The sequence below is a fragment of the Ursus arctos genome, unplaced genomic scaffold, assembly GCF_023065955.2.
Source record: "Ursus arctos isolate Adak ecotype North America unplaced genomic scaffold, UrsArc2.0 scaffold_14, whole genome shotgun sequence".
NCBI classification, from domain to species: domain Eukaryota; kingdom Metazoa; phylum Chordata; class Mammalia; order Carnivora; family Ursidae; genus Ursus; species Ursus arctos.
The window spans coordinates 13949759-13971690 of NW_026622808.1; the positions used below are offsets into that span (position 1 = coordinate 13949759).

General features: G+C 47.4%; 1 protein-coding gene across 7 annotated transcripts in view; it reads left to right on the forward strand.

Annotated features, from left to right (window-relative positions):
- Positions 1 to 19223, forward strand: part of LOC113242775 (zinc finger protein 77-like) — a 38368-nt gene extending 19145 nt beyond the window's left edge. For 2 of the 7 annotated variants that reach the window (XM_057312016.1, XM_048226992.2), the window contains 4 exons: positions 2397 to 3313; positions 10077 to 10203; positions 15876 to 16056; positions 16472 to 19223. In XM_057312016.1, coding sequence (XP_057167999.1) covers positions 3026 to 3313; positions 10077 to 10203; positions 15876 to 16056; positions 16472 to 17915 — 2040 coding nt within the window. In that variant the 5' untranslated portion in view covers positions 2397 to 3025 and the 3' untranslated portion in view covers positions 17916 to 19223. Of the gene's footprint in view, positions 1 to 2396; positions 3314 to 3569; positions 9838 to 10076; positions 10204 to 15875; positions 16057 to 16471 lie in introns of those variants that run through there. The other 5 variants (XM_048226994.2, XM_026481017.4, XM_048226993.2 and 2 more) reach the window with 4 other exon arrangements.
- Positions 19224 to 21932: the final 2709 nt, after the last annotated feature.

Below are 21932 nucleotides of genomic sequence, written 5' to 3' on the forward strand. Positions count from 1 at the left end.
GTGTGTTCAGGTGTCCTTCCATCCATTTCTTTTCTTTCTTTTTTTTTTTAAATGCAGGTTCTGAGTCAGTAACACAGGGGTGGACCAAAGATTCTGCATTTCTTTTTTTTTTTTTTTTTAAAGATTTTATTTATTTATTCGACAGAGATAGAGACAGCCATCGAGAGAGGGAACACAAGCAGGGGGAGTGGGAGAGGGAGAAGCAGGCTCGTATCGGAGGAGCCTGATGTGGGGCTGGATCCCGTAACGCCAGGATCACGCCCTGAGCCGAAGGCAGACGCTTAACCGCTGAGCCACCCAGGCATCCCCTTCCATCCATTTCTAATCACTATCAAAAAGATAGTATTGGAAGGATAATGTTTAAAAGTCAAAGTAAGTTATTCAAGTATCACAATCAGCCTTACAAAGACTAGAGGGAAAACCTAATGTGAAAATTGTACAGTTATAGTCACTGACATCGAATAAGACCAGAACAAATGCAAATCTGGTGCATATTGTAGGAAATGAAAATCAGTGTTGCCATGATGTGCATAAAACCAAATAGCTGAATCATTTTAATAGAATTCCATCAATATTATAAGCAATTTTTTCTTGGAACTTCACAAATCCCATTTCAGAATTATATATATAACAAATGTTGAAACATAGCTATGCTTTTCGGAGTAGTGAAGTGGAGGGACTTACTCTAAAATGATCAAGCATTAAAAACTTGCCATGTTGTAATAAGCAGAATGATGAAAGTATGGGAGCATAGAAGTACATTCACATAGAAACTAAAGGTCATCAGTTAAAATAGAAACTCCGTTACCTTTAAGTTCTTGGCCTTTCCCAAAAAACAGTTATGTAGGGACATGGCGTTATCAGGAGCATCTCGGGTCCAGGCCTTAGAGACAGCTCTGCTGAGAATCCCCAGCCCTGACGAGCTGTCCTGGGAAACCCAAGAGTGAGAGAAGCACAGGGAGACATCTCCATGAATCCTCATTCAGTAAGGCCTTCAATGTGATGGGAAATCACAAGCAGCTTAAGAAAAAGTAGGTAGATCAGGCTTCAGCAAGATAGAATCGTTGGGGCATCAAAGGTCACTATCGAGAGATTGAAAGGACACCCAACGATGGGAGAGCATATTCGTAGATCCCCTACCTAAGATTTTAGTATCCCGAATACACAAAGAACTCCTATCTGAATAGAAATCCCAAACAGTCCAGTTAAGCACTGAACACAAACTTACAGACACATTTCCTTTACGATGGTCTACAAATGGTCATAGACGCTGAGGTGACCCTCACCGTCCAGGGAAACGCAAGGCAAAACCATGATGGGAGACCACTTCCCACTCCCTGGGATGGCTAGCATCCAGAATTCAGACAACCAGGGTCAGCGGGGATGTGGGGAGCTCGGACCCCTTGTGCATAGCTGGTGGGGATGTAAACTCGGGCAGCTGATGTGGGACAAAGTTTGCTGGTTCCTCGAAAAGTCAAACACAGAATTACAGCGTGACCCAAGTATTCCAGTCCTACCAAAATGGAATAAGATACTCAGACATACGTGTGGGAATGCTAGGTGCAAAACTATTCAAAACCTGCAAAAATGGGCCACTTCTCCCCTGTCTACCAGCCTGGATGCATGAAGAGAGTGCAGCGTATACCTGGGAGGGAGGATTATTCAGCCACAAAAGGGAGTGAAGCAGGGACACTGCTGCACTCTGACTGAATCTTGAACGTATCATGCTATGTGTGAGACACCAGACATGCAAAGCCACAGAGTGTGAGTCCACTTAGAAAATACACAGAACTGGCAAATTGGTAGAGACAGAGTTGCTCAGTGGTGGCCAAGAAGCAGGGTTTCCTGGCTGTTTTGGCCTTAAATTTGTTTTTCCTTCTTAAGATTTTATCTATTTGTCAGAGAGTGAGAGAGAGGGCACAAGCAGGGGGAGTGGCAGGGGGAGGGAGAAGCAGGCTCCCTGCTGAGCAAGAAGTGGGAGGCAGGACTGGTCCCAGGACGCTGAGATCCTGACCTGAGCGGAAGGCAGACACACCCAACTGACTGAGCCATTCAGGCATCCCAATGCCTTTAAATTTGTTTTGACAAATGTAGATAAAATTCCCATACCAATAATAATAATAATAATAATAATAATAATTCCCATACCATATGGTCACACTTTTTTTTTTTTTTTAATGATGTTGTTTTACAGACAGCGAGAGCCTGGTAGGGTGGTACGCGGGGAGGGGGTAGGGAGAGGAACAAGCTGATTCCGGAGGCCACTTGCTATGGATCCTGAGATCTTGATCTGAGCCGAAATCAAGAGTCCGCAGCCTAACCCACTGAGGCACCCACGTTCCCCCATATGTTCACACTTTTTAGAGTAATAGTGTTCTGTTTCTGTCTGTTCACAGCTGTGCCATCCCGACACCATCTGAAGGAAATAGAGCCCTTTACATTTCACAGTCTCAGGGACTGACTACAAACTTGCTCTGTCCTGACCTTCCTTATAGAATATAACGCACCCCTGAATTTTCTACCGTGTCCTACCTGTGGCAGTGCCTGGCTGAGGCCGCGGGCTCCCCGGTCCCACCGGGGCGGGGTACCCAGGGTACCTTTGGCTGACCTGAGGCAAGAGTGGGGGGGTGGGTGGATGGAGGGCGGCCTCGCGGTGTCAGGTCAGGTCAAAACCCTGGGAGAACTTGCCTTCCCTGCGGTGACGTCACCGGTTCTTGAGCTGTGCTTAATACGGGGGACCGTTGCACTGTCACGTCACCCCCGTGTCACCACGGACAAATCTGTTCAGTCGCATCCTACTGGGGCTCCGCACAAGGGAGGTTCCGCTGAGAAACTGAGTCAGAGGAGCCAAGCTCTGGGCAGGCGGATGAGACACCTGTGTAGCGGCAGCCTGTCAGTCAGGATGCTGGGGGCGGGGCCTGGGAGATCTGCCCAATCTGGGACCACAGGGCGGTACTGGGACCACTGCCCAATCAGAACGTGAAGGGCAGCAGGCTGGCCTATCACGGTGCGGAGTCTCGGAGCCATGTCCAATCAGGGCCGCAGGGAGGGCTCTGTGTTACCGTCCAATGAAGTCGCAGGGCCTGAAGCAAAGCCCAATGGGAGCGCGGAGGCGCGTATCGCGGTGAAAGGCTCATCCTCCGGAAACTGCCAATCGGGCCTGGGGGGCGGGATCCCGCCCTCGTGGGCCGCGGTCTGCGTCCGCCTGGGGCCGTGCTCACCTGCCCCGAGTTGGCCCAGGTGTTGTGTATGCGGAGCGCGCACTTGTCCAGGCTGCGGTGCCACGGAGAGCACGGAGCGGAGCGGCGGGATGGTGAGTCGCGGGCCTGAGTGAGACCGGGAGGGGCTCGGCTGGAAGTGGCCGCGGGTCCGGGTCTCCCAGACCCCGGGGCCCCGTCCGGAGTCTCCGCCCTCGGCCGCGGGGTGGGCTTCCGGCGTCCTGTCCGTCCTGATGGGGGTCCCGCACGTGCCGACCGGCGTTTGTGCCATGGGCCGCGGGGTTGGGTCCGGCGTCCTGTCCCCTGCCCTCGTGAGAGTCCCGGTGGTCCCACCCGATAACCTGTGGTGGCCGTGGTTACCGGCGACCTGTCATATCCCCGCGTGTGGGCCCAGGGGTCCCGTCCCGCGTCTCTGCCGTGGGCCGCGGGGTGGGGTGCCGGTGTCCTGGTCACGTGGCCGCATGGCGTCCTGGGGACCGGGGAGTTCCATCCTGAGCCTCCAGTCTCGGGTGCGGGGTGGGGTCCCGGCGTCCTGTCCCCTCCCCGCGTGTGGGTCCCGTCCCGAGCGTCTGTCGTGGGTCGGGGGTGGGGTTCCGACCTCCTGTGACATCCCCGCGTGCTGGGTATCCGGGGAGCACCACCCGCGGCGGCGGTAACGCCTGGGCGTGGGGGTCAGGGGCCCCATGGTGGACCTGGGAGATGAGCTCAATCAGGACTTGGCTGAGGACACTTTATTACAGAGAACTTCCAACAGCGACAAGGTCCGATATCAGAGAGCCTCCGGCGTCTCCAGTGACACAGAAGCAGGGCTTTGCTTTTGTGTTGGGGATGAGCAGCAAGGCCCAGAGTCAGGATGGGGCCGCTGCGCGGAAGGAAGGCCTTGTGGCTCAGGTCCCCAGGGCCTTGTTCCCCAGCTGGGTGGATGGTCACAGTGCGGCCCCCACAGTCTGGGGCCTGTGGGCAGGACAGTCTCCTGGGGAAAGTGTGGGCGGGAAAGGGACAGTGTCGGACAGTGGGTCACAGCAGTGTCGGATGAAACATGCGAATTCAGTGAGGAGAGGCTTGTATGGAGAAGGATGAGGGCAGAGGCTGGGGGGCAGGGGCCGTGTAGTAGGGCAGGGGGGCTACATCAGAAGGGCCAACGCTGTGAGCCTAAGACCTGCAAGTGTCTCCAGCGTTGTGTAAAAGGGGTTTCTTTCTTCCAGAGAGGAGTAAGGAGGAGCAGGCATGACCAGGTGTGATGATGCCCCCGGGTTTCCGCCAGGCCAGCCTGTCCCCAGGAGGGGCTGTGTGTGGCCCGGGCAGAGGGCAGGCCCACCACGTTCAGGGTCAGGAGGAAGGAGAGAAACCAGACCAGCGTTGGGGCAGCAGGCATTCTGTGCCCGTGGGTCGGTGGGGACAAGCAGCTGAGCGAGTCGTGGATGAGGCACAGTGTGGCTTTGGGGGGTCTGTGCCCAGCCCTGGCGTGGGTGAACAGGGGACACTTCCCTGTGAGTCCTGGGGTTTCTTGTGCTGTGTGGGCACAGCTGGCTGCTGACCGCTGGCTCCCACTTGCTGCTCCTCCCATACGTTCTGGGAGAGGCTCTTGGTGCCCAGTGAGCCCAGTGTGGTGGCAGGACTTTTGTCTTTGGGCCAAATCTGCAGGAGTAGGCTCTTAGAGTCTCAAGTGTTAGTGTCTGCCACTGTGCTGACCCAGGGTGATCAGTTTCCTGCCCCTTGCAGATGGTAATAACTGCCATGCAAGAAAAAGTACTCGCTGAGGGTTTCCAAATTTTAGAAGGTTCACGTAAGGAGAAAAGTTAAAAGTTTTAACTTGTTCAGAAAGCAATACTTTAAAATAAGTTATAAAGACTATAATCATCTTTAATTCATTCAGTCCTACTTTATTTGTTTATTTGTTTATTTATTTATATTTTCTGTTTGAACACAGCTTTCCCATTAGTTCTGGAAACTCTTATCCAGTTCAGTTTTTTGATCTTAAAGATATCAATAGCTTTATTTGTTACCACCCCCTCGCCAGAAAAGCCCTTTTCATGAATCTCCTTTAAGACCAACGTCATTTTGCAAGAGCATCAGAACAATAAGTATAAGTGGCAAAATTAAAGCTCAGCCACGGCCATGGTCAATGAGCTGATAGCAGGCTTCATTATCATGTCGCTGACAAGGAAATCTGTTATTCCTGTGACATTTGCATTTTAATAATGAGAATGTCAAGTGATGTCCTTCTGCCTTAGCGTAGTAAAACTTAGGGGTTTTATGTAATCTCTAAAGCAGCCGTGGCATTTACCGCACAGTACAACGGAAGGCTCATCATCACTGGACAGCGCTCCCCAAGAACCCTAACAAACGAACACACAAGCCTCGTTAGTCAGAAGACCTCATTGACCATTTCTGTCTTGGGGAAGTTTGTGAAAACCCTCAAAGTTCTAAAACAAATGCCTAAATAGTATTATAGATCATCGTGTATTCTGAGAAGTATTAACCCTAAGTAATGGAAAACCTGATAAAGACAAAACATAGAAACTTTTGTTTTTCTGGGCAGAGAAGGAAAGGAAGAAACTGTTTCTTTTTTTTTTTTTTTTTTTTAAAGATTTTATTTATTTATGTGACAGAGAGACAGCCAGCGAGAGAGGGAACACAGCAGGCGAGTGAGAGGGGAAGAAGCAGGCTCCCAGTGGAGGAGCCCGATGTGGGACTCGATCCCGGAACACCGGGATCACGCCCTGAGCAGAAGGCAGACGCTTTAACGACTGCGCTACCCAGGCGCCCCAGGAAGAAACTGTTTCTTTACACTTTCTTATGAGGAACCAAGTGACAGTCTAACAAAACTTTGTCCTTCTGCACAGAGAGCAATGCATAGTTTCAGTCTTAGACCAGTGTATTTTAAAAATCCATTTATTTCCATCTTTGTCCATCCCGACCACACACACATAAAATTATTTTCTAAAGCTTTCCCTTCACAAACTTTCTACAATATTCTTTTGTGTTCAGATTTTGTCCTAAGGTGGTTCTCTCTAAATAACCAGTCTCATTTTAGGACTTCCTTTCACCACAACGAAATGTATTCCCGTGCCTTGTGTCTTTCTTACACATCTCCTACTCTCCTATGTATACAGTTGTTTTCCTTATTTCCATCAGTCTTAATTACATTTAGCAGAATTGTAACTCTTAGAAACCTTAGTCTCCAGTGACGACCAATTGTTGACTGTCTGATACACCAGGATTCTTTTTTTTTTTTATGATTTTATTTTTTATTTACTTATTTGACAGAGAGGAGAAGCAGGCTCCCCGCTGAGCAGAGAGCCCAATGTGGGGCTCGATCCCAGGACCCCGGGATCATGACCTGAACTGAAGGAAGACACTTAACTGAGCCGCCCATGTGCCCCTATACCATGATTCTTTAGAGGGCAAATTTATGAATACATTCCATACTTGTTGGGAATGGGCAGTTTTCCTAGTTTCTCGTGAGGCAGAAAGCATGTTTTCCAAGAGACCCTAGTATCTTTGGTTTCTCCACAACAAGAAGCCAAAAGGAGATAAGGCTTATGTTTAGTAATTAATATGTCGGTATTTTATCTTACTTAGAAAAGACTTAGATACCCAATGAATTCAACCCAATTTATTAATAAATTTAGCAGAACTTCAGTAGGCCTTTTCTGTGCGGAAGTAAACCTAGGAAGCCAACCTGCTGTTGAATAAATGTTATTTTAAATGGAGAAAAAAAAATTAGCAAAACTTCACAGTTTCAGGTTACCAAGTGTTTTGATAGCTATCTTAACAATTAGGCAAGAGAACTTTCTGAGACAGACAAGACTAAGTATGATTTTAAGCTATCTTTTGCTGACAAATTGCAACAAAGATAACATGAGCTTATTTTACTTTTGGTAAATCTTGGTAGAATACAAGTTTTATGTGTAATGTGAGTAACTCTAAAAACGCATGTTTTGATTACATGAGCAACCTTAAATTAACTTAATACTAAATGTGTTGCAACTGTGTCCCCTAAAAGTCAATCACTTTGTTCCCCACTGTCGATTTTTACTTGGGGTACCTGTGGGAAAATCTAAAGTTGGGGGTTTAAGTCCAGCAGAGTCCTCCAGGGGCAGGGGAAAGATGATGGGATGGAATAAGAGAGAGACCATCTCAAATGTCCACAGGAACAGAGGGGCCATGAAACTAAGCAAGATGCGTCCTACAGGTTTTGTGGAGGTTGGGATTTGGGGGACACTGCCATGAAGCCTTGCAAATATGGTACCTCTGACCATTTGGAGTTCTAGGAAAAGAGGTCAAGCTGAAAAATAGTATAAGAAAGGGTTCCATGGGGGCGCCTGGGTGGCACAGCGGTTAAAGCGTCTGCCTCCGGCTCAGGGCGTGATCCCGGCGTTACGGGATCGAGCCCCACGTCAGGCTCCTCCACTATGAGCCTGCTTCTTCCTCTCCCACTCCCCCTGCTTGTGTTCCCTCTCTCGCTGGCTGTCTCTATCTCTGTCAAATAAATAAATAAAATCTTTAAAAAAAAAAAAAAAAAGAAAGGGTTCCATGGAGGGGCCATACCCTTTGATCTGAGGCCAGGACACATGACATGAAAGGATGAGATGTTTTTCCTCAAGTATCAAGGGCCAATGTTACTCCACTTTTAATACATCCCAAGGGAGAGTCCAAAGGAATAGAGGGGGTTTGTTCCATCGTGGGAAAGCACTTCTGCTGGTTTCCGAAGGGGCATCCCACCAAGGGGAGTGGGGCTCCAACCCAAGGTTGTGATTTCAGTCAGGGTGTCTATTGACCTGAGGAAGGACCAGATCTTACACGGGGTGACTGACCCTACTAGGGTGTCCCACTAAAGAGAAGGTCAGGACAAATAGCACTAGTAATCCTTGCTGGGGTGTCCCCTGCAACAGGGAGAGCCAGACCCTGGGTGGCTTTAATCTGCGTCAGAAAAAGGAAGGGAGGACTCACCACTCAGACGTGTAGGAGCGTGTAGGGCTCACTGTGGCAGCTCGTTGCATGGGAATAAAGGAATGAAGTGGAGGGATCAGCCCGGATCAGGAAAGGCCCCCAGCCAAGTCTGTAACATGTGCGGATTAGCCCTGTACCAGCTGTCCTTGCCAGCTGGGCCACACGTTGGGAACAGACCTTGGGAACAGAGAGAGAATGCAAGGAAAAGGGTCCCTTCACCCTCTCAGGTGTGGGCTATCCCCCTGTTCCTTCTGAGACCTTCAGTCCACACCAGGTTGCCGCCCTGGCCAGAGACCTTCAGTTGTCTGAGGAGCACTCAAAGAGTCTGAAAAGAGAAAGGAGAGGGAGGGAAGGGTCCCCCTCTAAAGGGTAAGAGGGGAAATCCCTCACCCTTTCAGGCGAGGGTGGTCCTGTGGGTTCCCTGGGGGGCTTCAGATCCTCACTGAAGAGTAACATTACCCAAAGGTCATCAGTTCCCCAGTGAGTACTGGAGTCAGTTCACCAAAGGAAAGTCACGAGAAATTCCCGTAGGATAGGGGCACAGCCCTTCAAGGTAGAGGGTCTCCGTAAAGACCACCAAATGTGGGTGCTTGGGTAACTCAGTTATTTAAGTGTCTGCCTTTGGTTCAGGTCATGATCCCAGGCTCCTGGGGTTGAGTCCCACATTGGGCTCCTTGCTCAGTGGGGAGCCTGCTTCTCCCTCCGCCCTTCACCCTGTTTGTGTTCTCTGTCGCTCACTCGCTCTCTCATTCTCAAATAAATAAATAAGATCTTTTTTAGAAAGAGAAAGAAAGAAAGAAAGAAAGAAAGAAAGAAAAAAGAAAAGGCCACCAAAGGGGGGCGACCGATTGGGTGGAGCTGGTGGCATGGGTGGGGAAGAATTCCCCAAGGCAGAACAAGGAGATAGAAGTCTATTGAATACACCACAAGGGAGCCGCACACAGGACAGCAGAGGAGAGTCTGTCTGCTACAGGCGCTGGTGGGGGGCTATAGTAATGGGGGATTGTGAGGGAGTATGTGATCCTATGGAATTTTCCCTGTTTGGTAACTGTGCCTGGTTGTAAGAAGTCCGTTGGTTACTTAGGGCCTCTGGGCCTTTTGAGGTGGGTCCCTTAATGAGCCTGTTAGCGGTCAGCTGTGTGGTCATGTGGGCCCGTTGCCTTGCTGCTTGTCTTTCCATTGCTCAAGCTCATTGCCTGAAAGCGGCCCCTACATTATGTTCCCCCTTCTGTCAAAGTCACCCTGGGCTCTGTTACCATCAGTCTCTCAGGGACTCCTCTTTCTGGTGCCCTTCTCCCTGAATTCTGGGCACTGGGGTGTATACTTGAGGCCCCTCTAACTTCCATGATTCTTCAAGAACCAGAACTCCTCTTATGAACCAGGTGTGTCGGGCCCCTGGGCCCTGTGTCCGTGCTCACAGTCCACCTAATCCGGGGAAGGGGTCACGTCTGCCTCTGCCGGGGTAGAGGGGACTACACCAGGCTCCTTGACCCTGTTGCCTCCCAAGGAGAGAGCCGCTCAAGTCACGTGTCCACAACATCCTGACCTTCTGGTTCCAGTTCTTGGGCTGACAAGGCAATAATCATCTCTGGGCAACTCAAAGATGTGCTGTCTGATTTTTCATTCTTTACCGAACCGGAGTGCTCAGATCCGCTGTGTCTCAGTAAGAACAGCCTGTATTGGGGTGTATGTAAGTCTGTATCAGCCGTCGCCATCACCCCGTGCTTCGGGTTCCCAGCCCTTCCCGTCAGTGGGGGCATGGCAGTGGAGGTGTTGTCACTTCCCACACGGGTGTGACTCGGGTCCTAGGAGTGGAGTGCAGTTCCCTGCCTATCGCCCCCACCTCCCACACACGTGGGTGAGGAGGGAGCGTTGCTGAGTAGAATCTGTGGGATGTTTCAGGAGGCGGTGGTCTTTGCGGACGTGGCGGTGGACTTCACCCCGGAGGAGTGGGCTTTGCTGGACGGGGGTCAGAGGAGGCTCTACAGAGACGTGATGCTGGAGACCTGCAGGAACCTGGCCTCCCTGGGTAAGCATGGCTCCACCCCTTCACCAGAGTTTTAGGGAACGAATGTTTCTTACGAGTGTCCGATCTTACTGGGGCCGAGGAATGGGGATACGTTGGCGAAGAGACAGACGTGGTCCAAGCCTTCATGGAAACCACGCGGGGTCACACACCTTTCCCGTGAAGACAAAGTTTCATGTGTTAGTCTTGATCCAAGTGGGAGAGTCCCTAGTTGTGTAAATGTGAATGTGGTCTCCGGTGTAGCTCTGGGTGTGGCCGGCACTTGCTTTATCCCTCCTTACTCCTGTCATGCTAACTGCCTGCCATTCCCCCCTCAAGAGATTGGCATCCAAATCATTGGGAATTGGGGTGATGACCACTCTGCCTTTTTCAAGCTTGTGTTGTGTGGGGTATTGTGAAGATCTGGGGAGTCCATCACCTCCTGAGTATCGAGGAGAGAAGGTGGTGGTGTCTGTTGGTGTCCTTTCAAGGAACTTCGGAGAGGGAAAATGTCGTAGGCATCTAAAGGTTGATATTCTTGGATAAGGACCAGTTGGAACTTGATGGCCTATAGCCTGGAGGAGACAAAGAATCGCAACATATTGATTAGTTTTGGTCCAAACAGTAACATGAGGAGAGCTCCTAGAGTGAGGGGAACAGAGGGAGTAAGGGTGTAATTGTAAGCACTTGCGGACAGATTACCCAGGAAGACAGGTGTTCCCTTGTTATTGAATCTTTAATTTTTAAGGCAGAGAGGGATGTGAAGACCCTGGATGTAGGGATTAGTAACCATTGGGCCAATGGGTGAAGAAGACAGTTGAGTTATAAAAAGCAAAAGATGGCTATGGCAAGCCCTATTTCTGATAAGATGACACAGGGAAGAAGAAGAAGAAAAAAAAAAAAGACTTGTCTTTCATGGAATCTTTTTGAAGAGTGGTGTTAGATATTTGATGAGATCACAGGATAGGCATCCGTGGTATTTGCCAGGGGATAATTCCAGGATTTGACTGTGGAGCAATGGATCCAGCAGGGACTCCTGGTACCTTGATGGCTGTAGGGGAAGATAAAAGAACCGGGAAAAGCCCTTTCCACATAGGCTTTAGTTGGTAATTAGGGAAGCCCTCTTTTCAGACCTTGATTAGACCTTGATCAGACCTTGGTCATTAGGTTCATACAGAGAAGGTGCCTCTTGTTTGAGAGTGGAAACTGTTAGGCTGTATTTTTTAAAACCTGTTGAAATTTGGATAGAGAGATAATATGACTTCGTATCCTTGAGTCTCTGGATGTACCAAGAGGTCTGTAGTTAGGGAGGATTGCTCACAGAGGACTTCCAAAGGACTCAAACCCGGGGCCCCCCTGGGAACTGCACGACTACAGAGAAGGGAAATGGGCAAGGCTTCTTTCTGGTTCAGTGATGTTTTTTTGTGTGAGTTTTTAAATAATACCTTATAGGTAGTGGCTGGCCCTTTCCTCCTTCCCAGAGGACAGTGGCTTTCAAACACAGTGGAGCTGGTATTTGATACCTCGTCCTTTGGCGACAGATTGAGCTATGGTGGCCACAGCAGAGAGTCCATTGTCACTTCAGATGAGGCCAGATCAGGGGATACTTGCATGCAGAAGTTTGCTGACCGCTCAGTTGCCCTTTCAGTCCATGTCGGGAATGCGTCTGTCCACCCTGGGAAGGTGTCGACAAGCATGAGAGGAGGTATCTGTATCCCTGCGGGGTGGCATCTGAGGAGAGTGTTGGTTGGATTCATTGAGGTTGGTGGACACCGGGGCTGGTATATGTGCAGGGCGAGGGGAGGCTATTTGTTCAGCCACCTGGGAAAGTCCTTTACCTTGAAATATTCTGGAAATGACAGTTCATAAGGCATCTTGTCCTAAAGAGACAGAGTTATGAAGGACTTTAATTAGTTCCAAGTGACTGTTTTGAGGAATGGCCATCTCTTCAGTGGGGGAGCAAATGAGCAAAATGTCCACATGTTGGAGGGTAGTTCCCCCCTCAAGTTGTGAGTTTTGTGACTCTTTAGAGATGGCTTGGCCAGACAGATGGGGGCTGTCCCTGAATCCCTGTGGGAGTACTGGCCCACAAGGGGTTCCCATTCAGATGCAAACTGAAGTTGCAGAAGACGGTGTCTTTTAGGTCCAGGAACATAAAGTGGAGGCTGTTTGGAAGAATGGTGCCAGGATGACATAGGGATTCAGCATGGTTGGGTGTAGGGGTGTGACGCCTTGTGAATGGCTCACAAGTCTTGGACTAGATGATAGCTGTTGTCCTGTTTTTAACTGCTAGGCTGGGAATGTTGTAGGGTGAAGTTGTGGGGATAAGAAGTCCATGTTTTAAAACTTGGCTCAGGTTGTGATCTCAGAGTTGTGAGATTGTGCCCCACGTTTGGCTCTGCACTGGGCATGGAGTCTGCTTAAGATTCTCTCTCCTTTCCCTCTGCCCCTCCCCATCTCTCTCTCTCTCTCTCTCTCCACCTCACTCTCTCCCTCCCCCTGTCCCTAAAAAATAATAATAAAATAAATCCTTAAGACTTTGCAAAAGACTATTTGAACTAAGAAATGAATTTAGAAAAGTTGCAGAACACAAAATGAATACACCAAAATCTGTTGCATTTCTTTCTTCCTTTCTTTTTAAAGTAGGCTCCGTGCCCATCATGAGCCCAACATGGGGCTTGAACTCATGACACTGAGATCAAGACCTGAGCTGAGATGAGGAGTCAGATGCTTAACCGACTGAGCAACACTCTGTTGCATTTTTTATAAAGATTTTATTTATTTAGTTGTCAGAGAGAGAGCACAAGGAGACAGAGAAGCAGGATCCCCGCTGAGCAAGGAGCCCAATGTGGGACTCGATCCCAGGACCCTGGGATCATGACCTGAGCCCAAGGCAGATGCTTAATCTACTGAGCCCCCCAGCATCTCCCTCTGTTGCATTTCTATAACTAATAACAAATGTCAGAAAGAGAAATTAGGAAAACAATCCCATGTTCAATTCTTTAAAAAATAATAAAAAACTGTGAATAAATGTAACCAAAGTTGAAAGGCCTGTACTCTTAAAGCAATAAGACATTTAATGAATAGAATTGAAGATGACATAATAAATACAAAGATATACTTTGGTCATGCCTTTTAAGTATTAATATTGTTAAAAAATCCTCAGACTGTGAAAAGCAGTCTACATATTCAATGCAATCCATATCCTGTACAAAGAAATAGTGTTTTTCAAAGAACTATAGCAAAAAAACCCTCAAATTTGGGGTGCCTGGGTGGCACAGTGGTTAAGCGTTTGCCTTCGGCTCAGGGCGTGATCCCGGCGTTACGGGATCGAGCCCCACATCGGGCTCCTTCGCTGTGAGCCTGCTTCTTCCTCTCCCACTCCCCCTGCTTGTGTTCTCTCTCTCGCTGGCTGTCTCTCTGTCAAATAAATAAAATCTTTAAAAAAAACCAAAAAACAAAAAAAACCCTCAAATTTGTATGGAAAGAGAGAACATTGCACATAAACAAAGCAATGTTGAGAAAACATATTAAAGTTGAAGGTAAAACAATCCCAGATTTCAAACTGTACTACAAAGCTAAAAAATCAAAACAGTGTGGTACTGGCACAAAAACAGACCCAGAAATCAAGGGAACAGAATAGAGAGTCCAGAAAGAAACCCATGTTTATATGGTCAAATTATCTACCAAAAAATGAGCTGAGAATGTACAATGGGGGAAAGACTGTCTCTTCAATAACTGGTGTTAGGAGAACGAGGCCGCGACCTGCAGAAAGCACGAAACCACCTTCTCACAGCTCACGCAGAGGTCAGCTCTGTGGGTTACATCCCCACGTGTAAGACTTGAAACCATACACTTCTTAGGACAAAATAGAGGCATTAAACTCGTGGACGTCGGCCTCAGCTATGTTTTTGTGGAATTATCCCTTCAGTCCAGGGAAACAAAAGGAAAAATATAAAATGGGGCAGAGGAACATAATAGACATTTTCCCAAAGAAGATACACAGATGGCCACTTAGGCAGGTGAAAAGCTGCCCAATGTCACTAGTCATCAGGGACGTGCAAATCAAAACCACAGTGCGATATCACCTCACAGCAGCCAGAACTGCTGGTGTCAAAAGGAAGAAGTAACAAGTGTTGGTGAGAATGTGGAGAAAAGGAAACTCATCTTTGCTGGTGGGAAGGTATGTTGGTGCAGCCACGGTGAGGGAAACAGTATGGAGTTTCCACAAAACAGTAAACACAGACCATATGGTCCTTAATTCGATTTCTGGGTAGTTCACCTTAGGAAAAAAACTAACATGAAAAGGTATGTACGTGACCACGTTCACTGTGCCGTTCATTACAATACTCAACATACGGAAGCAACCCACGTGTCCATCGACAGATGAATGGATAATGAAGACGTATGTCTACATACAAGGGACGGTTGCTCAGCCATATAAAAAGGATAAAGTCTTGCCATTTGTGACAACATGGATGGACCTAGGGGGTATTCTTCCAAGTAAATAAATCGGAGAGAAGGACAAACACCATATTTTATTTGTTTGTGTAATCTAAGTAACAAAATGAACAAGCAATAAAAGGAAAATAGAGACTTTAAAGTATAGAGAACAAATCGGTGTTTACGAGATTGGAAGGGGAAGGAGAGATGGGTGAAACAGATGAAGGGGACTAGCCGTACAGAGCTGCACTTGTTAAATATCATGGGGGTGGTGCCTCACTGGATCTTACCCGCTCTGCCCCTCCCCACCCCGGGTACTCCCTGGCTCTCTCTCAACATAATGAGTAAATAAGTCTTAAGTCATGGGAATGAAAAGTACAGCAGAGGGAATATGGTCAATAATACTGTAGTAGTTTTTTATAGTGACAGGTGGTAATTATACTTAGTGTGGTGGGCATTTTGTAATGTATATAATTGTCGAATCACAATGTTGTACACCTGACACTAATATTATAGGTCAATATACTCCCACTAAAAAGAAAAAAAAGAAAAGAAGCCCACACTCACCATCGTCAAAGAAGTTGAACACTAAAGTAAGAGCCCATCCTCCAGATTGCTGGTTACCCTTCAAATCCTCCCTCATGCTGCACTGTTCTCCAGGGGCTGGGCAGCAGCCGCACGCACATCCGACCTCCCAGGGGCAGGTGGGGCAGTCCAGGCAGGCTTCACAGGGGGCTCTGTGCCTTCAGAACAGTCCACCAAGCCTCGGTTGGACCAGGTTCCGGAGAAGGGAATGCATTTGCACATGTCCATTAGAAACGTGACTCAGTTTTGTTCGAGAAGGGTGATTTTGTCATTTACTTGGCTTCCAAGTTGGACCGTTCATCCATCCTCACCCACGTGGCAAGCCTTTCTGTATTCCTCTTACAGAGGTAGGGTGCGGATGTGTGTGTCTTGCCCAGTTCCTTTCTGCTTTCCTTTCTGATAATACTGATCTCCACATTAGTCTCCATCGTTTTTGACGTATTTCTGAGTAAACGGGCTGCCCTTCATACGCTTTTCCTCTTACTGCCAAAGTCCCAAATCACTAGGATCCTCAGAATTTTTCTTTGGTCGCTTATCTGTTCTTCCTGATGAACCTCATTTCCACTTTGGGATCAGTATATGAATAGAAGTCAACATAGGATCCATTTTCGTACCTTCAAACATCAGATGGTTCCCAAGAAATTAAACTACGCTACCAATTTTTGCAGTTTGTCCCAGTCAGGATAAAAGGAGTGCACCAAGGCCTCAGTGGAGTGTTTTGCAGAATGAGCTACCCAGTGAAGAGAAAACAGGCCTATTTGCAAGAAATGATTCGTGTTCTGTTTTTGGAGAAAATGGGAAATTTCATAGCAGCGGAGATCAGACCCAGACCCAGGAAGGGCATTTGAGGTGAGTGACACTCCCGCAGGAGAAGGACGGGTCTGGGCAGATTGTGAGACTAACTTGAAATCAAAGGATAGCTGAAAGCACGCCTCAGTAAATGTATAATGATAATTTTCACAAGGTGAAGTTTTCAATGAGCACATTCTAGATATTGATCCTCTGAAAACTAATTCAGTTGGAAACAGTGGTGAGAAGAACTATATCTGAGAAACCCAGAGTGTTATGACTATATTTTAGTCCTCAGCCAGTGCATTAAGCTTGTTTCACTTTGTTACCGTGGAGACAGTGCCACAAACATGCCCATTCTTTGGAAATGGCCATTATGTAGTCAAATAATGACTAATAAGTATCAGTAGGTCATTAGTAAGGAGTTGGGTTATAATCATTATTCCCTAACAGTGTGCCTTCCTGTTTTGACCAGAAGTCATTGGGCGGAGCATGTGTGGGAGAGCAATGAAGGTAATCAGTGCGGAGAAACCGTAAACCAGACTACAGGTCTTACTGTGCTTGAGGATTGTCCTGCTGGAGAGAAATCCTGGGAAGCCTTCAGAGATGGTTCTTTCCCTGAGAATCCAGGAACATCTCAGCAGTGGTGTCACGAACCTAGTCCCTGTGCGGAATGTGGGCCGACCTGCAGCTGTGTCTCGAGCCACAGCCCTTATGTTGACATAGACCTTGGCGGGAAACCCTACGAACACCAGGACACTGGGACAGACTTGAGTCTCGATAGTAAAAAATCTTTAGAGGGCAGGAAATGTGGAGAAGCTTTCGCTCACACCTCATCCTTTCAGGATCATGTGCAAAGTCACTGTGGACAGAGTGTCCATGTGTGTGACGTGTGTGGGAAAGCCTTTACGTATAATTCTGATCTTACACATGATGTGAGAACTCACGGTGGAGTGAAACCCAGTAATTGTACAGACTGTGGGAAAGCCTACATTTCCCTCTCATACTCTCAAGATTACTCAAGTAATCAAACTGAGAAACGACTTTTTGGATGTGGGCAGTGTGGGAAAGCCTTCAGTCGTCAGGCCTACCTTCTAGTACATGTGAGGACACACACTGGGGAGAGACCCTATGAATGTCAGCAGTGTGAGAAGACCTTCACAGATGGTGGAAATCTGCGAGAACATGTGAGAACACACACGGGGGAGAGGCCATATGAATGTCAGCTGTGTGGGAAGACCTTCAAGTATAACTCAGGCCTGCGAGCACATATGAGGGCACACAATGGGGAGAGACCCTATAAATGTCAGCACTGTGGGAAAGCCTTCACTGGTCACTATTCCCTTCTAGTACACGTGAGAACACACACAGGGGAAAGGCCCTATGAATGTGTGGAGTGTGGGAAAACTTTCCGGAAGTGTGAACATTTTACCCGTCACATGACCACGCACAGTACAGTAAAACCCTTTGAATGTAAGGAGTGTGACAGAGCCTTCCGGGATCGCACAGACCTTCGAATACATATGAGGACACACACTGGGGAAAGACCCTATGAATGTCATCAATGTGGGAAATCCTTCATACATCTTGGAAATCTGCAAGGACATGTGAGAACGCACACAGGGGAGAGACCATATCAATGTGAGCACTGTGGGAAGACCTTCAGGTATAACTCAGACCTGCGAGAACACATGAGGACGCACACTGGGGAGAGACCCTATAAATGTCCGCAGTGTGGGAAAGCCTTCATTCGTCGCTACGCCCTTCTGGTACATGTGAGAAGACATACAGAGGGTGGACACGTGGAATGTAAAGAGTGTGGGAGAGCGTATAAGTTTTCCTCATCCCTTCGAGCGCATATGAAGAAACACGCTGGGGAGAGACCTTCACTAGTCGCCGCTCCCTTCAAGAGCACGTGAGAAATCGCAGTGGACAGTATCCCTTTGAATCTAAGGACTCTGGTAAGACTTTCCAGTGTCCCATACACCCGCAGGTATGTGTGATGACACGGGGCAGAACTGTATGAATGTCCACACCCTGGAAAAGCCTTCAGTTGTCCCTCTTCTTTTGAGGACGCGTGTGAAAGCACCGTGATGTGAAACCCTGTGAACTTAAGAATCGTGGAAATGCCTTCAGGTGTCTCATCCGTCTGGGAGCACAGACACAATGTGGGAAAGCACTTATACTCCCTATAAGTGGTTTTTAAAATGCAAGCCAATACACTAGAGGTGAGCCTGAATGGACACAAGTTTGGGAAAACTTCCAATATTTAACTTCATGTGTTTTGTTCATGAAGATTCTGACAGGACAGAAATCGTTTCATTGTTACAAACATGGCTTTGTTTTTGCAAGTGCCTCTTCCTTAATAGAGACGCGAAGTGTCCTAATTCCCAGTTCATGTCACTGATATGAACACTAATGGTGGTAAGTGTCCTTCTTTGTCCTCTACATCTGTACAGCATACACTTTGTTATCTCAGACTTGAGGTAATCACGTGGATACGTGTAACATGTCTCTTTTCCATTACAATGTCTCTTGGACCCAGGGGTGACAAGAATATGTCTGTTTGGGGCAGGAGGAAGATACATACAACTTCATATAATTTTAGAAAAGGATTTCTTGAATTGTACATTCCAGCATGTTCCTAGTGTATGATCATGACATGAGACTTGTCCTGTTGAACGTTCTTTTCTGTTGTGTGTTGCGGATACTGGCATTTCCTGATTCTGTATTACCTCTTCTTTTCAGTCGTTAGTATTGAAAGCTATATTTTCAGGGGGCCTGGGTGGCACAGTTGGTTAACGTATCCAACTCTTTGGTTTCAGCTCAGATCGTGATCTCAGGGTTGTGAGATCGAGCCCCACATCAGCTCCGTGCTCAGCTCGGAGTCTGCTTGAGATTCTCTCTTCCTCTCCTTCTGCCCCCTCCCCCCAAAATAAATAAATAAATCTTAAATTTAAAAAGAAAGATATTTTCACTTCAGTTCTCTCTTTTCATTGAATGAATAATTGTTAAAATTCTCATATTGGGGGGCGCCTGGGTGGCACAGCGGTTAAGCGTCTGCCTTCGGCTCAGGGCGTGATCCCAGCGTTCTGGGATCGAGCCCCACATCAGGCTCCTTTGCTGGGAGTCTGCTTCTTCCTCTCCCACTCCCCCTGCTTGTGTTCCCTCTCTTGCTGGCTGTCTCTCGCTCTGTCAAATAAACAAATAAAATCTTTTAAAAAAAATTTCTCATATTGGTTTATCTTCTCTGGGCCTATCTTTTGATGTCTGTGGTCTTTCTTGTTCCAAATTACAACTTGGAAGAAATCCCTTTGCCCTATGTCTCAGGTTTGCCTATTTATTTCCATGGTCAGTGATTCTGTTAGAAATACCAGCAAAGTGTTTTCCTCTAGCCCCCAGGAGATCATGTGTGGAGTGCCCAGTATCCTTAGTATCAGCCAGATCACCTGGCCAAAATATGGTACCTGGTAAATTTTGGACATAGGAGCCTTTTCAGTTTTATCCACATTGGAGGTAAAAACACTTCATTGTTTCCACAATATAACAGTCCTGAGGTACCCAAAAAGGCATACCAGCTATGGGACCAACTGTTTGTGGTCTTACCCTTGGGTAAGGTACATGGCCAAGGAAGGGTGTGTAACTCCTCCTGTTGGTTGGCTGTCAGAGGGACCTGTAGTGCTGCCTTAGTACCTTCCAAAGAGTCTGCAGGGCGACTGGATGACTCAGCAGAGCGTGCAGCTCTTGGTCTTGGAGTTGTGGGTTTGAGCCCCACGCCGGGTATAGGAATAGCTTTAAAAAAATGATTATAAAATTGTAAAAAGAATTTGGAATGGCATTCCCAAGTTAGTACTTACTACTTTCATCCTTTTTAAAAGGTCCATCAGGAAACTATGAAAAATCTTTATTTTTTCGAGGAGTGACGTGTAAAATGGCACAGGGACTCAAGACATGATGTGTCAGCAGTAAGCAGTCATGCGGGGTTTTGCTTGGATCCAAATGTGGTCTGGCTCCAAGATCAGATGCCCTAAGTATTGATCTTGGGTTTGAGCAAACTACACATTTTTGAGACTCTGTCCCTTTAAGCCAAAAGTTTAACAGGGAGATGGTGTCCTGCGTTGAAGGAAAGCAGAGAATGAAATTACCTCCATATTGTAACAAAGTTGAGATGCAGAAAACTCTCTATGACTCAGAGCAACCTTAGGGTTTGTGAAAAGGAAGAAAGATTCTCTGTGGGTCCCTGGGGGCATGACTGTCGAGGGGTATTTCTATGCTTCCAAGTGAAAGGAAAAACTGGCTACACTTAGCAGCTGGAATACTAAAAATGCACTAAAAATAGCCACACATGCACCCCAAAGTTTTCTATAAGGACAATTTGGAGTCCGCTATGATCGTCATGAAAAGGGCCTTCAGGTTTTTGCATGCAAGTCTGAATTTTGTTCCACTCAACAGGCTTAAGGAAAAAACTACAATTGCTCAGTAGTATTTCCAGTGAGTATTCTAGCATCCCTGGAGAAACATGGGTTTCTGTTTCCCTAACATTTTCATATTGTTCCAGTTGGGCCAGCTCCATCCAGTGTGTGTCTGGCCCTCACCAACAAACATGGGAGCTAATTGCTATAAATCTGAGAAACCAGGTTGGTAAGTTTGAATAACTGTTAAATTCCTCAGCACACCATTGGGGACACTCCATCACTTTGGGAAACTCTGGCTCGCAGTTCAGCCTTAGTCCAGGTATTTATTCGGATCCCCAATGGGGCCCATTTTAATAGGTTCAGGAGAGGAAGGACTGGGGCGGGAAACATAGAAAAAGGGAACTTTAGTGGGAAGATTCGAATGAGGGTGGGGGGTACACAGGAGGTGGGGACGAAGCAGAGGGAGGAAAGGAAGAGGACCCTGGAGGTCTGCACATCATGTGGCTGCCACCTGTCTGTAGACAAAGAAGATGGGGGAGGTGAACGTGGCTCAGAAGCCATTTTGATACCTTTCAATGGTCTGTTTGCTTCTGTTAATTGAGAAATAGAACTTTGCAGAGAATCAACTTTAGATCCCGGTAATGTTTGGAAACTTCAAAATACCCATTAAGATAGGCATCCGATTTGGTTTTGACAATTCTAGAGCCATGGCTGTCCACTTCTCTTTAGCTAGGAGTCCGTTTGGGGGGATCAGAAGTCTCCAATAATGGCCATTGATGTTCTAAGTTCTTTGTGATGGAATTAGTCCAATTACTTAGAAACACACATGAGGAGACGCCATAGTTTTTAAACATTAAACTAGAGGGGTGCCCTCAAAGCGTTTCTATGACTGGGATCCCATTTCTTGGGTTTTTCTTTCGAACAAAAAGAGAAATTCCTAAAAGCCACCGCTTCAGTAGGAACTGGCTGTTTCCAAAAGGACTTGTTCCGAAGGACAGCACAGTTCCAGGTGGGAACGGTCGCAGTCCACACATTCGTTGGACCAAAGGCCAGCACGCTTCCAAAAGGCACAGTTTATGACACCAAGTAAGTTAACCTTAACTGTTGGTTATCGTACCAGCAAAAATGGATTAATACGGAATAACAAGCATTGCAAATAAGGACATGCAAGAAATGGCAAATCCAGAGAACAAAAAAGAGGCCGCTTGTTTGGAGGAAAGGGGAGAGTTGGGAGGGCTTATTGTCAAGAAAAAGACAATTTGGGGAAACTGGTCTTTTGAAGATGGTGGCTTCTCATTGGTTGATCCGTGACCATCTCTCATTGGCTGGCCTGTTGGTGCAGGGAGTAAAGCTTTCTCACTGTGGCAGGGGCAGTGAAGTCGGGTCCTCTTGCACCACGTTCCCTGTTGTGTGTGTCCAGCTGGCACGGGGTTGGACAGGAGAGCACCCACTATGGCCTCCTGCCTTCGTCTTAGCAAGGGTTCCCTTTAGCTACCACCTTTTATTCATAAAAGCTATTTA